Source organism: Carcharodon carcharias, chromosome 15, assembly GCF_017639515.1.
Source record: "Carcharodon carcharias isolate sCarCar2 chromosome 15, sCarCar2.pri, whole genome shotgun sequence".
Classification (NCBI taxonomy): Eukaryota; Metazoa; Chordata; class Chondrichthyes; order Lamniformes; family Lamnidae; genus Carcharodon; species Carcharodon carcharias.
The window spans coordinates 114,331,034-114,346,446 of NC_054481.1; the positions used below are offsets into that span (position 1 = coordinate 114,331,034).

General features: G+C 41.1%; 1 protein-coding gene across 4 annotated transcripts in view; it reads right to left on the minus strand.

Moving 5' to 3' along the window:
• Window positions 1–4,674: 4,674 nt before the first annotated feature.
• Window positions 4,675–15,413, minus strand: part of LOC121288580 (dnaJ homolog subfamily C member 11) — a 45,678-nt gene continuing 34,939 nt past the window's right edge. For all 4 annotated transcript variants that reach the window (XM_041207189.1, XM_041207187.1, XM_041207188.1 and 1 more), the window contains 2 exons: window positions 9,362–9,491; window positions 4,675–5,065 (listed from right to left, as the gene is read on the minus strand). In XM_041207189.1, coding sequence (XP_041063123.1) covers window positions 5,040–5,065; window positions 9,362–9,491 — 156 coding nt within the window. In that variant the 3' untranslated portion in view covers window positions 4,675–5,039. The remainder of the gene's footprint in view (window positions 5,066–9,361; window positions 9,492–15,413) is intronic.

Sequence of the window (15,413 nt, forward strand, 5' to 3'; positions counted from 1 at the left end):
CTGGTGGAAAAAGGAGTTCAAACATTCAAGGCAGGCATGACAAAGTTATCTGGTGGTTCCTTGGCAACCAAGCTAGCATGCTTTCTTTTTCATTACAGGACTACCCCTCATACAACAACAGGTGCCACACCTACGGAGTTATTGTTGAAACACCAACTCAGGATGAAATTGAGCTCAATAATGCCAAATTTAGAGGGGAAAGTGGAATGGAGTCAGGGAAGCCAGAAAACTAGACACGACTGGCATAGTCACAAGAGAAAATTTATCATGGGAGAGCCGGTATATGTGAAAAACTTTGGGGAAGGACCAAAGTTGTTACTGGGTGAAATAAGTGTGGTGACTGGACCTCTATCTTACCACGTGGAGGTGCAAGTCCAGATCATCCGTAAGCAGGTGGACCAAATAAGGAAGAGAGAGATAAATCACCAAGATTTGGTTCCATTAGTGATCATGACCAGGTCAGCATTTCCTGTTGAGGATACTCAACCCAGGACTGACATGTCTGATGTTCCTGTAAGAGTTGAGAATGCAGAACTGCAAGTGCCCGCCGAAGCACCTGATTTTCAGGCAACTCTGGAAAAGGAGGTTCCTGACAAAGAATCTGAAGTTGTGGAGCTGCGACATTCCACACAGACCAAGAAACCACCTGGACTTGTAAATTCCTTATCCAGTGTAAATATTATGTTGTCTTGAAAAATGTGTACTTGTAACTATATGTATGACCGAGTTAAAGTTGGGGGGGGGACCGGGGGGGGAAATGTAGTAATTATGGTTTTATTTAGTGCGTAAAGTACCTTTAAGACTAATGCCTGTTAGGAAATATCACATGATCTGTAGTAACCAATAGGAGAGTAGCACGGGCTACCTCAGTAGACAGTGCAGAGATTGAATTGGAGTTGAAAGTACAGGCGCAGTTGCTGCTGAGTATATTGTAAATAAAATTAATGTTTCCACTTAAGAATTGTCTGCAGATCAACTCTATTACTAATAGTACAACTCAGCCATCCTACAACAGATCTGCTGCGGTGTATGGCTCACTACAACATTGGGCAATATTTTGATCCTTAGGACTATTGGAAGCTTATGTCCTAATGTACAAATACTGAAGGAAAATTACTTCAAATTTTAATTATTTCCTCCTAATTTTTCCAGTTGGATATTAAGTTGTGTGCTATGAAAACAATACAGTTGTTTAAAAAAAGGTCATCAACATTCTGTTAAAAGCATGAAGCTGTCTAATGAAGCACAAGCACCTGAGGTCAGAACCTTCACTCTTCTTTCTTTTGTTTTACATTTTTTGATTACTGTCCAATGCAATGAGCTTATTCGATTGCCCACTTCCTTCACTCCACCACTGGTAGCCGTGTCTTCAGTTGCCTTGCCTTAAGCTCTGGAATTCTTTCCCTAAATCTCTCCATATCCCTCACCTCCTTAAAACCTACCCCCTTGATCAAGCTCCTGGTTATCTGTCCTGATATCTCTTTATGTACTCGATGTCCAATATTTTCAGGTAACATTCCTGTGAAGCACCTTGAGATGCTTTACCATGTCCATGGTGCTATATAACTACAAGTTGTTGACCTCTGTTCTGCTCTTCATGGCTCCCTGGAATCACTTGACTCCAAACTTGGTGGTTCAAGATCCCTTTCACGTCATCAAGTCCAATGATCTCCTAAGCTTCAATGCCTTTTCAAAGGCAATAAATGCTGGCCTTGCCAGTGATGTTCACATACCATGGAAGAATTTTTAAAATCTCCAAGCTCTCCATGAAACTCCAAATCTAACCTGTATACAGTCCCCACTTCCTTCACTCCACAATTGGCAGTCAAGCCTTCAGCTATCTAGGTCTTAAGATCTGAAATTCTCTCCCTAAACTTCTCTGACTCTCTTTCCTCCCCTGAGATGTTGCTTCAAACCTAACTCTTTCAACAAGTTTTTGGACACCCATCTCAATGTTTCCTTCTCTGGATAGGTGTCAAATTCTCCTCTGATTAACCCTCATGTGAAGAGCCTTGGGATATTTTACTGCTTTAAAAGTATAATATAAATGGCATTTGTTGTTTTTGCTTGAGTGTTTTTGCCACCAGTGTAACTGAAGAGTCATGTTGAAGGGTCATGAGGACTTGAAACGTCAACGCTTTTCTTCTCCGCCGATGCTGCCAGACCTGCTGAGTTTTTCCAGGTAATGGTGTTGATTTGCCTGGATGTGTTTAATATCTTTTTGTATTTTTACTGTTGCCTTAACAGGGGTGTAATTGGAAGCCAGAATAAATAGGTGTTTTAGGAGTTATCATAGTAGTAACTTATAGACCTATGTATGTGCTTGAAAACTTTTTTTATTAATATTTAATTTAGTTTAAAAAAAATCTTGAGTCATAGTGGACTAATTACTACTGAATTCAGGGCATGAATCTCGAAATAAAATACAAATTGCAAAATTGTTGTGACCAGGTGGTCAAGTTTCCCTCATGGATTTGATCCACCCAGCACACATCATCTGCCGTGTCATAACACTAGTCTTTCTCATTGCCAGCATGTGTGATGAAATCATTGACAAGTCCTACAGGCACTGATCTTTGTCAATGCCTGTGGTCAAATAGTGGTTGTTAATGTGATATTGAACCAAATCCTGTAGTGCTTGGTGTCTGAGCTGAGTGAAGGTCTGATATTCCTTCCAATGTTGCACTCTAATCATACTGATTAACATGCCACTTGTCTTTGAATTGAATCGGTCTATGTAGATCTCCTGAAACTGACACATTAAATTACAATCCTAGATGCAAGCACAGAATTTATCTCTCAACTTGCGATTGTTAAAAAGGTAGATTACTAGGAAAAGTATACAGTGAAGGATTCTGCATGAATAAATCCCAGGTTTGCTACAGCATGGATTCAATGCAGAGTAAAGCCACACCTGTGTTAGCAAGTTGTGGGTTTGAGCCAGTCATTGGTACTTGAGGGAATGATCCAGGCAGAGACTCCAATGCAACACTGCCAGAGTTTCAGTCCTTCATTTGGGATAGAAAGACTTTCACATCCTCAGGATGTCACAAAGCACTTTACAGCCAATTTAAGAACTTTTTAAGTGTGGGGAAATATGACCACCAATGTGCATGGCAAGGCCTCACAAACAGCAAAGTGATAATGACCAGTTTATCAATTTAATGATGCTGAGTGAGGGATAAATATTGACCAAGACATTGGAGTGGACTCCCTTGCTCTTCTATGAATAGTGCCATGGAATCTTTTGCATTCACCTGAGAGAGCAGTTTTAACAACTTGACACTCATTACTACATCGGCCTGGATTTTGTGTGGGTTTCTGGAGCGGGATTTGATTCAAAGATGGGACTGCTGTCCGCTGAGTTAAGAATGTTAAATCAAAGATTTTCCTGCTTAGAGAACATTAAGGATCCTAATGCACTATTCAAAGAACAGGATGGAGCCTTCCCAGTACCTTGGGCAGCACTTATCCAACATATTAGATTTTTGTTAGCCAAGGGAGTCAAGGGTTATGGGGGGCAGACAGGAAAGTGGAGCTAAGACCACAACCAGATCAGCAGGCTGGAAGGGCCAAATGACCTGCTCCTGTTCCTATGTTCCTAAGTAATGCCAAAAAAAAAATAATGGTTCATTCACCTCATTCTTTTAAAATGGCTATCAGATTTCCCTAAGTAAGCGATTGCAATGCAAAAATAGTTAATTGTATTAAATAGATGTTTCAAGAAAAAAAATCCCCATATAAATGTAACTATTTCTTTCTTTCCCTTCCTCCTACTGCTGCTCAACAAATTTCTTTAGATGTAACTTCAGACAGCAGTGTGCTCCAGGGAGTATTTGATATGTATTCACCCTGTAACTTCCAATTCCATTCACGGCTAGAGATTTAAACACTCCTTACTTGATGCATTTAGTCAGTAAAGCACATGCTTTTGCTCAGATTCGGTTACAAATGTTTCTAAAGTAAGTTTCACTTGAGACTGATGAGTGCTCCACTTGTGTACTCAAAGTCCAGCTTCAGTCCTGCTTGCTACCACATCATCCAAGCATGCTAATACTCTGAAGACCTGTGGATCATGTCTGCTAATTCATTCTTCATTTCTCCACTGACAACAAGTTCAGCACTCGGATCACCATAGTGTAGATTCAATGCAGAGTATTTCTAACTTCAGGACCCAACAAAAAGTAATCTCATTAAAGTGATTTGGGGTAGATCTTGGAGTTTCTGCAATGGTGTAAATGGGTGATAGAGAGACAGCAATCTGTTTCACATCTCTCTTAATTACTGAATTAAAAAGATGAAAAATAGGCTGCGACTCGCTGCCATCCATTTTACATATTGCACCCTCTGTGTTCATACTGGCCCATTAATAAAAAAGCTTTTCCAAAGCATGTCACATAAATGGAGAAAGCAGTAAGAGGAGTTGGGAGAGATGCCTTGATTGCACATTTCTGAGGCGGGAGAGAGGTAGTGAAACAAAAAATTTTACAAAGGGAATTCTAGAGTTTAGGGCACCAGCGGGTGAAGGTGCAGCATGTGGGGTCGGTACCTGAGGTCTGAGCTGGAGCACCAAAGGGTATAGGTGGAATGAAGAGCCTGTAGAGTTTGCAGAAGTAGTGTTAGGGGTGCAGGGATAGGGACAAAGCAGGAGGGGATATCTGTACAAGCGCTAGGTTTTTATGGCAATAGTGTCTGGTTTTATTTTTTATTATACATCAAATTGACTTAATAAAACAGAACCTTCTTCCAGGGCACAGGAATTGCTGACAAAAGGTCTGAATTCCATACTTCAAATTGTTACAGATTCCCGTGACAAGTATGACATGGAGAAAGCCACAACCGAATGTTGCTATTTAGTGATCTGTAAAAGCAGTTTTTAAATCTTTTATACATGGAAAAGAACCAAAAGAACTCTACATACATAAAAATAATTATATATGTGCACTTTCTCTTTAATTTATGGGACATAGAGAAGATTTTTAGCAGCTGGTCTCTGTTCATGTCCAACTTCTCCATCGCTGTCTGCACATCACTCCTCCTCAACCATCTGTGTCAATCCTGTGCGCTGTGGAGGGAATCAGAGGGAACGGTTATTCCGCAGTAGCAGATCACACATCAATTTATAAAAATAGCTAAAGCCAGCAGCAACTTCAAAACAAAAAAGCTGATGAGGCAAAACTAGTCTTTATTAGACACAAAGTTAGAATGAAAGGGCAGTGGGATAAGTGTTCAGATTAGCTCAAGTTGCAGATGTATCCAACATTTCTATCACCTTTATAAAGTGTAAAATACCAAAAGTAAACAAAATCCTAGTCTGCAGCAGTAACTTAAAAATGACTGAATGGGCCACAAGTGTTGATCACAACAGATTTATTCTCTATGTGGAAGTGGAGATGCTGAAAAGTGCTCAATGACGTGGCCAGCTTCCATTTTCTGTCTTAAGCTAGAATCCAGTTCTCCAGCAGCAGACCCCACTGTCATACATTGAACCACAGAAAAGTTATGGCACAGAAAGAGGCCATTCAGCCCATCGTGTCTGCGCTGGCTGAAAAATAAAAAATAAAAAAATTAGCTGCCCATTCTAATCCCACCTTCCAGCCCCCGGTCTGTAGCCTTGCAGGTTACAGCACTTTAGGTGTCAATCCAGGTGCCTTTTAAATGAGTTGAGTGTTTCTGCACCCATCTCCAAACCAGTCCGCAAATTCCAAACACTCACCACCCTCTAGGTGAAGAAGTTTTTCCTCGTGTCCCCTCCAATCCTTCCACCAATCACCTTAAATCTGTGCCCCCTGGTAATTGACCTATTTTCTAGGGGAAACAGGACATCCCTGTGTACTCTATCTAGGCCCCTCATAATTTTGTACACCTCAATCAAGTCACCCCTCAGCCTCCTCAGTTCCAAGGAAAACAGTCCCAGCCTATACGATCTTTCCTCATAGATGCAATTTTCAAGCTCTGGCAACATTCTTGTGAAACTCTGTACTCTCTCCAGAGCAATTATGTCCTTCCTGTAAAGTGGTGACCAGAACTCACACAAAATTCCAGTTGTGGCCTAACCAGCATTTTATATAATTCCATTATTACATCCCTGTTTTTATATTCTATACATTGTCCAATAAAGGAAAGCATTCCAGATCTTTTTTTTTAAACCACTTTATCCCCTGTCCTGCTACCTTCAGGGACGTGTGGACATACACTCCAAGGTCTCTCACTTCCTCTACCCCTCCCAATATCCTCCCATTTATCATGTATTCCCTAGCTTTGTTTACCCTCCCCAACTGCATTACCTCACACTTCACTGGATTGCAATCCATCTGTGACTTTTCTGCCCACTCAACCAAACCATTGATATTCTGGAGACAACAGCTATCCTTTTCACTATCAACTACACGGCTAATTTTTACATCATTTGCAAATTCTCCAATCATGCCAGCCACATTAGAGTCCAAATCATTAATATACACAACAAACAGCAAGAAACCCAACACTGAGCCCTATGGAACACCACTGGAAACTGATTTCTATTTGCAAAAACATCCATCAACCATTACCTTTTGTTTCCTGTCGCTGAGCCAATTCTGGATCCAACTTGCCACATTCCCCTGTATCCCATGGGCTTTTACTTTTCTGACCAGTCTGCTATGTGCAGCCTTGTCAAGTTACTGAAATCCATGTAGATAAAATCCACTGCAATACCCTCATCAATCCTCCTTGTTAGTTCCTCAAAAATTTTGATTAAGTCAGTAAGACACTGCCTTCCCCTAACAAAACCACGTTGATTGATCCGTTCCTTTCTAAGTGACAGTTCACCCTGTCTCTCGGAATCGATTCCAATAACTTGCCCACCACCGAAGTCAGACTGACCGATCTTTAATTATTTGGCCTATCCCTTGCACCCTTAAATAATGGTTCAGTGTTCACAGATGTCCAATCCTCCGGTACTTCGCCTGGACCTAGTGAGGATTGGAAAATGATCCTCAGAGCATCCGCTATTTCCGCCCTGGCTTTGTTAATAGCATGGGAAACAATCCATCCGGCCACGGTGATTTATCCACCTTCAAGGACATCAGTCCCTCCAGTGCATCCTCTCTCACTGTGCTTATTGTATCCAATATGTCACACTCCTCTTTAACTAGAACATCTGCATCATCCCTCTTCTTAGTGAAGACAGAGACAAAGAACTTATTGAGAACCCTGCCCACACCTTCAGCATCAGTGCACAAGTTACCAGGTACATCTCTGATAGGGCCTACCCTTTCCTTAGTTATTTTCTTGTTCTTAATGAACTGGTAAAACATCTTTAGGTTTTCTTTGATCTTATCTGTCAATATTTTTTCATATTCTCTTTGCTTTCCTAATTATATTTTTTACTTCACTCCTTTCTGTACTCCTTTAGGCTTTTTACAGTATTAAAGTTTTTTTGTCATAAACTTTCTTTTCCAGTTTTATCTTACCTTGTATGCTTCTGAATAACCAGGGGTCTCTAGATTTGGCAGTATCGCCCTTTTTCTTTGTGGGGACATGTCTACACTTTGCCTGTTTTGAATGCCTCCCGCTGATTTCCCTTCAAGTACCTGTACCCTGTCCACTTGTGCCAGGTCACCTCTTGGGTTTCGTAACATTTGTCAATCCATAATTTAGAACTTTTACCCCTGTTCCATCTTTATCTCTTTCCACAATTATGCTGAATCTAACTGTATTATGGTCAACATCACCAAAATGGTCACCCACTGCTACTTCACCCACTTGCTCAGCTTCATTTCCTAAGACTAAATCTAGAATTGCGCCTACTCTAGTTGGGCTTGTTACGTGCAGGCTAAAAAAGTTCTCTTGAATGCAGTTTGTGCCCTCTGTGCCTATTACACTGTTCGCATCCCAGTTGATACTAGGGTAGTTGAAGACCCCAAGTATTATTACTCTATTGTTTTTGCACTCAGAAATTTGCCTACATATTTGCTCTTCTATCTCCTTCTCACTATTTGGGGGTCTATAGTACACTCTTGGTACTGTTTCTATTTCTGAGCTCAACCCATATAGCCTCATTTGATGATTAATTTAGTATGTCAATCCTCCTCACAGTTGTAATTGATTCTTTAACTAATAATACTACACCCCACCTTTTTAGACCTAAAAACTCTATATCCACGGATGTTTAACTGCCATTTTTGTCCCTCTTTAAGCCAAGCTTCTGTTATAGCGATGATATCATGCTGCCACTTGTCTATCTGTGCCCCCAGCTCATTGGCTTTGTTTGCTATACTCCTTGTATATAAATAAATACCTTTTAACATTGCCAAATTCCTGTGCTGTAAACCTTTTAATCTTTGCTTCTTCTGTCTTTCAGAGTCACTTGCTAATTTTCTATCTCCTGCTCCCTGCTCTGAATTTGTCCTATCTGAATCTGCCCTCGTTCCCATCGCCCTGCGAATCTATTTTAAACCCTCCCTAACAACACTAGCAAATCTCCCTGAAAGGGCATTTGTCCTGGTCCTACACAGGTATAGACCATCCAGCTTGTACTGATCCCACCTTCCCCAGAAATCTGAAGCCCCCTCCCTCCTGCACCACCTCTCCAACCATGCATTCATCTCGTGCATTCTCCTATTTCCATATTCACTAACATGTGGCCTTGGAAGTATTCTGGAGATTACTACCTTTGAGGTCCTGCTTGCTAATCTCTTTCTTAACTCTGTGAACTCAGCTTACAGGACCTCATCCCTTTTTCAACCTATGTCGCTGATACCAATGTGAACCATGACCACTGGCTGTGCACCCTTCCCCTCTAGAATGTTTTGCATCCACTCGGTGATATCCATGAACCTTGCACCAGGGAGGCAACATATCATCCTAGAATCACATCTGTGACCACAGAAGTGCCTGCCTGTTCCCCTAACTATAGAATTCCCCACCACCATTGCTCTCTTTTTCTCTCCTGTACTGTAATTCCATATCTCAGTCATTAATGCAGAACCTTTCCAAGACTCACTGATCTATGGTGTTCAATTCGACTCACAATTCTTCAGATAATGAAGTAGTCCAGGCCCACATTTGCATAACCTGAGCAGCATTCAGGCTTGGGGCTATAAGTGGCAAGTAATACTCGCCTCATAAGTGCCAAGCACTGACCATCTCCAACAGCTTCCCCATGACATTCAAAGTGGCGTATATCAGCCAGCAAATTCTGGAGATTCATAACTCAAGGCATATTTCTTAATTCTCTGCACTTGCTGACTGACTTGTGCATTAATAATGGTGTGCATTGTTAACACAGTTATTTATCTTGCAACATCCAGCTAAGGTCTCCTTTACTAACAAACTGATGGTAACAGGTGGCATGGGGATCACTATGAACATAACTTACATTGCTTTGGTATCCTAAGGGACTCGTTGTCTGCTGTCATGACCTGGTGTAGAACCCCTCGGAACAGATAGATCACCTTCAGACTCTTGTCCTCTCCGACACATGGGTCATAGAATCCTGGTACACCGGTCTGTGGTAAACATAGTGAGTGAGGAATTATACAAACAGAACACACATGGCTGGACTCTACAGGAAGAATCTGGGTGTGTATGCTACACCAGGCCCAGAGGAATTTCAAATTGCAACCCCCCCACCACCCCCTCACTGCTGGGAGGTTGTTAGTGCAGCATGGAGTTGTACAGGCCAAGATTCACCCGAGTCTGCGCTGAATCATAGTCAGGGCAGTAGTTGGGGAGGAGCAACAGGAACACGCCAGTAAAATAAGAAGAATGAGAATAAATCTTCCAAGTTCCTGCTCCTGAATATTATGGAGGGAGTTGCAGAGGGCACAGTCGCGAATGCTGGTTGTGATGAAATGCAAAGTACTTATCAAAATTGGCAGCTGCAGTTCTGGAACTACAGGTCCTGACAGGCCTCGGGACTTCTGCGTGTGTGCCAGCAGGAGAGGGCCGCACATGCTCAGTTAGCGGTTTTTACGTTCTTTACGCCTGGAACTAACTGCTCTGGTTCAGAAGAAAACAACAACAAAATGAAACGGCACGAAAAGCAGAATGCCAATAGGAGGAAGGTGTCTCAGGGAGCAGGACATGGGGAGGGGACGGGGAGAAGGTCGCAAACCAACGAGTGAGACAGAAAGAGGTCCCAGGAGAAAGTCCCAGATAAGGGACAAGAATAGAGATCAGAGGGAAAGGAGCAGAAAAATAGGCTCTGAGTTAAAGAGAGAGCTGTGGGGAGCAGGCTTGGAGCAAAGCTGGCTTAAGAGGAACCCAGAAGATCCAAGAGGGCAGCGAAAGATTGGTGACTCTGTACTGTGGGCGATCGGGCCGAAGGTACCCTTTTTGGAGCAGTGGTGCTCTGCTTGGCATGGTCGAAGATCTGAAAGTGTGCTTGGAAGTAGAAGTGAGGGTGTACTCGGAAATCAAGGGGAAAGGAATCTTTGAAGGTGGATCCTTGTTGAAGCCATCCAAGTTGGAGCAAAACATTAGGACAGCATTAAGATAAAAGCAAAATACTGCAGATACTGAAAACCTGAAATAAAAACAGAAAATGCTGGAAAAACTCAGGTCTGGCAGCATCAGCGGAGAGAGAAAAATACAGTTAATGTTTCGAGTCCCTCTGACTCTTCTTCACACTACAGAATGTTAACTCTTGTTTCTCTCTCCACAGATGCGGACAGATCTGCTAAGTTTTTCCAGCATTTTTTGTTTTTATTGCGACAGCATTTCCAGGGGGAGTTCTTCAAACTTGGAGATTGGAAATCCTCATGAGAAAGACAGAGTTTCAGTGAGACTAGTTGGTTCGCAATGTGATGAGCACCTGGGTGGGTTGTCGAGAAATCCATGGAATCTGCTTTGGTTGCATCTGTCATTTACTTTGGAGTGTGGTGTGTCTGACCACAGTTCACCTGTTAATTCACATGTACCACATACGTACCCTGAATATTACAGTATAAGATAGATACGGTAAATTGTTTTATCTTTACGAATTTGTATGTATCTGTAAACATATAGCTGGGGTAAATGAATAGTGAATGTTTGAATCATATTCTTGTGTTTGCACTGAGATCTTTCTAATGCTTTTTATTGTCTGGTGCAATATAGTTAATTTTTCTTCTTTAATAAATGTTTTATTCTTTGTGTTAAAAGTTTATCAGCAGATTCCTGTCAATTTGTTCAGTAGCTTTCCTTCATGGTTTCAAAAAAAAGTTGGGATCTGTCAAGCCAGGTTTCACTCTAGGATCAGACTTATCCAGTATTAACATCAGCTGGGATCATATCATGGTCAAGGAAAAGACTTATGCTTGGCTGTGATGCCGACCATGGCCAAGTACTCTATTGACAATCATGTTTTGGCTCACAAGAAGAATGGCCACTTGTGTCAAGCATGGTATCTGTGGATCCATATCTCAGGTAGGCTCACTAGCTTGGGAGAGATCAATTACAACATCCTGTAAAACAGGACAGAATGATCCTTTCACTTTGTCATTTAATTACAATTTTTTTTCTTGAATTTTAAGCTTTCTCACTGGTAGTTGGCAGCTTGGCTTAGTTGGTATCATCTGATCTCTGAGGCAGGTGGCCGTGGTTTCAAGCCCCACTGCAGGGCTAGAGTACACAATAACTGTCAGAAGAGATATTAAATTAAGACTTCTTTAATGGATATAATAGAGCAGCGGGTTCTCCCAGTTTCCTGGCCAACATTTATCCTAACCAACATCATCAAAAACATTGCGATTTGTGGGAGGTTGCTGTGCACAAATTGATGCTGCATTTTCCTATGTTACAATAGTAATTGTATCTCATCGGCTGAGAGATGCTCTGGGATGTCCTGAGATCATGAAAGACACTAAGTGAAACTCTTTTTCATCTTTAACAGAAATTAGATCTTTAATGTTGTGAAACAACCCAAAGAATTTTACACTGAGTTCAAGGGTCCTGAATGAATAGATGAGGGAATTAGGGGAGGTGACTGAATGTTTGGTTAAAATGGTAGATTATAAAGAGGTTCTTGAAGATCAGGAGAGTAGGGAGATGGAAAAGTTTAAGAAGAGAATGAAGCAGCATTATGGGGTGTGTTGGTTCATCGCAGGGATCAAACCCTTATATTACTCATGGTGTCAGCTATGGCTCAGTGGGTTGCACATTTATCTCCAAATCATCAGGTTGTTGGTTCAAATCCAACTCCAGAAATTTGAGCCCAATAACGTAGGCTAGCAGTACCGAGGAAGTGCAGCACCATTGGAAGTGCCAACTATCAGATGAGATGAAAATCAAAGCTCTATCTGTTCCCACAGGTGGATGTAAAAGATCCCATGGCATTATTTCAAAGAGGAGCAGAGGAGTTCTTTCCGATGTGCAAATATAATCCCGCTGTTCAAGAAAGGAGGGAGAGAGAAAACAGGGAACTATATGCCAGTTAGCCTGACATCAGTAATAGGGGAAAAAATGGTAGAATCTATTATTAATGATGCAGCAACAGGACACTTGGAAAATCACAATATGAATAGGCAGAAATGGTGTTTGACAAATCCATTGAGTTTTTTTAGAGGGTGTAATTAGCAGGTAAGGGGAAACCAGTGGGATGTAGCATATTTGGATTTTCAGAAGGTACCAGAAGAAAGTGTTGCATAAGATTAGACTCATGGGATTGGGGGTAACATATTAGCTTGGATTGTGGATTGGTTAACTGGCAGAAACAGAGTAGAAATAAACTGACAGTTTTCCAGATGGCAAGGTGCAATTAGTGGTGTGCCGCAAGGATCAATACCTAGGCTTCAACTATTTACAATGCATGTCAATGATTTGGATTAATGGATCGAGTGTAAAATGATGAAGTTTGCTGATGACGCAAAGTTAGGTGGAAAAGTAAACTATGAAGGGAACACAAGGAACCTACAAAAGGATACAGACAGGTTAAGTGAGTGAAAAGAAAGTAGCAGGTGGAGTATAATGTGGGAAAGTCTGAAATTATTCACATTGGTAGGAGAATGGAAAATAAGATTATTTTTAAAAGGAGAGACACCATTAAGTGTTGGTAATTAGAAGAACTTGGATTCCCCAGCTCATGGATCACAGATTCCCCTGTACACGAATCACAGAGGACACAACAAACAATTAGGAAGGCAAATTGTACATTAGCCTTTATTGCAAAGGAGTTATATACAAACATATGAATTAGGAGCAGGAGTAGGAGTAGGCCACCCGGTCCCTCGAGCCTGCTCCACCATTCAGTAAGGTCATGCCTGATCTGATTGTAATCTCAACTCCACATTCCTGCCTAGCCTCCTTGTTAATCAAGAATTTATCTAGCTCTGCCTTAAAAATATTCAAAGACTCTGCTTCCACTACCTTTTGAGGAAGAGAGTTCCAAAGATTCAACATTCAGAGAAGAAAGTTCTCCTCATCCCTGTCTTAAATGAGCAACTCCTTATTTTTAAGGAGTGACCCCTAGTTCTAGATTCTTCCACAGGAGGAAAATCCTCTCTACATCCACCCTGTCAAGACCCCTCAAGATCTTAAAGATTTCAATCAAGTCACCTCTTACTCTTCTAAATTCCAGAGGATACAAGCCTAACCTGTCCAGCCTTCCCTCATAAAACAACCTGCCTGTTTCTGGTATTAGTCTAGTAAACCTTCTCTGAACTGCTTTTAATGCATTTACATACTTCCTTAAATAAGGAGGTCTGTACTGTACACAGTACTCCAGATGTGATTTGATCAGTGCCCTGTACAACTGAAGCATAACCTCCCTACTTTTGTAACCAATTCCCATCTCAATAAATGATAACATTCTATTAGCTTTCCTAATTACTTGCCGTACCTGCATTCTAACCTTTTGTGATTTATGCACTAGGACACCCAGATTCCTCTGAATCTCAGAGCTCTGCAATCTCTCACCTTTTAGATAATAAGCTTCTTTATTATTCTTCCTGCCAAAATGGACAATTTCAATTTGCCCACATTACACTCCATTTGCCAGATATTTACCCATTCACTTAACCTACCTATATGGCCCTTTGTAGCCTCCTTATGCCCTCTTCACAATTTACTTTCCTACCTAGCTTTGTGTTGTCAGCAAATTTTTTGGTTCCTTCATCCAAGTCATTTATATAAATTATGTAAAAGTTGAGGCCCTTGCACTGATCCCTGTGGCACACCATTCATCACACCCTGCCAAAGACCCATTTATGCCAACTCGGATTCCTGTTAGCTAGCCAATCTTCTATCCATGCCAATATGATACCCCCTATACCATGAGCTTTTATTTTCCACAATAACCTTTGATGTGGCACTTTATCAAATGCCTTCTGGAAATCTAAGTACAGTACATCCACCAGTTCCTCTTTATCCACAGCACATGTGACTCCTTCAAAGAACTCCAATAAATTGGTTAAACATGATTTCCCTCTCACAAGACTATGTTGATTCTGCCTGATTGCTTTGAATTTTTCTAAGTGCCCTGCTATAACATCTTTAATAACAGCTTCTAACGTTTTCCCTATGACAGATGTTAGGCTAACTGGCCTGTAGTTTCCAGATTTCTGTCTTCCTCCCTGTTTTTCAATCTAATGAAGCCTTCCCCGAATCTAGGGAATTTTGGAAAATTTAAACCAATGCATCAACTATCTCACTAGCCACTTCTTTCAAGATCTTAGGGTCAAGTCCATTCCCAATCTGGGGATTTGTCAGTCTGCAGACCCAACAATTTGCTCAATACCACATCCTGGGTGACTGTAATTTTCCCAAGTTTCTCCATCCTTTCCATTTCCTGATTTAAAGCTACTTCTGGGATGTTACTTGTGTCCTCTTTAGTGAAGGCCGAAGCAAAATACCCGTTTAATCCATCTGCCATCTCCCTACTTTCCATTATCAATTCCCCAGACGCACTCTCTATAGGACCAATGCTTACTTTGTTAACTCTTTTATTTAAATATCGATAGAAATTCTTATTATCTATCTTTATATTATTAGCTAGCTTTCTCTCATACTCCAAATTTTCCCTCCTTAATAATCCTTTTGTCATTCTTTGCTGTTCTTTATGTTCTTTCCAATCTTCTGAACTGCCACCTGTCTTTGTGTAATTATATGCTTCTTCCTTAAGTTTGATATTGTCTTTAGCTTTTTTAGTTAACTAAGGATGGTGGGCCTTCCCCTTGGAATTTTTCTTTTTTGAATGTATCTATTCTGTGTATTCTGAGATATCCCTTTAAATGTCTGCTACTGAACCTCTATTGACCTACCCCTTAACCTCATTTGCCAGTTCACTTCAGCTAGCTCCACTTTCATGCCCTCATAAATGCTCTTATTTAAGCTTAAAATATGAGTCTCAGATGCACTAGTTTCTCCCTCAAAATGAATGTAAAATTCAATCATATTATGATTGCTGCTTTCTAGGGGTGCCATCGCTATGAGGCTATCAATAATCCTATCTT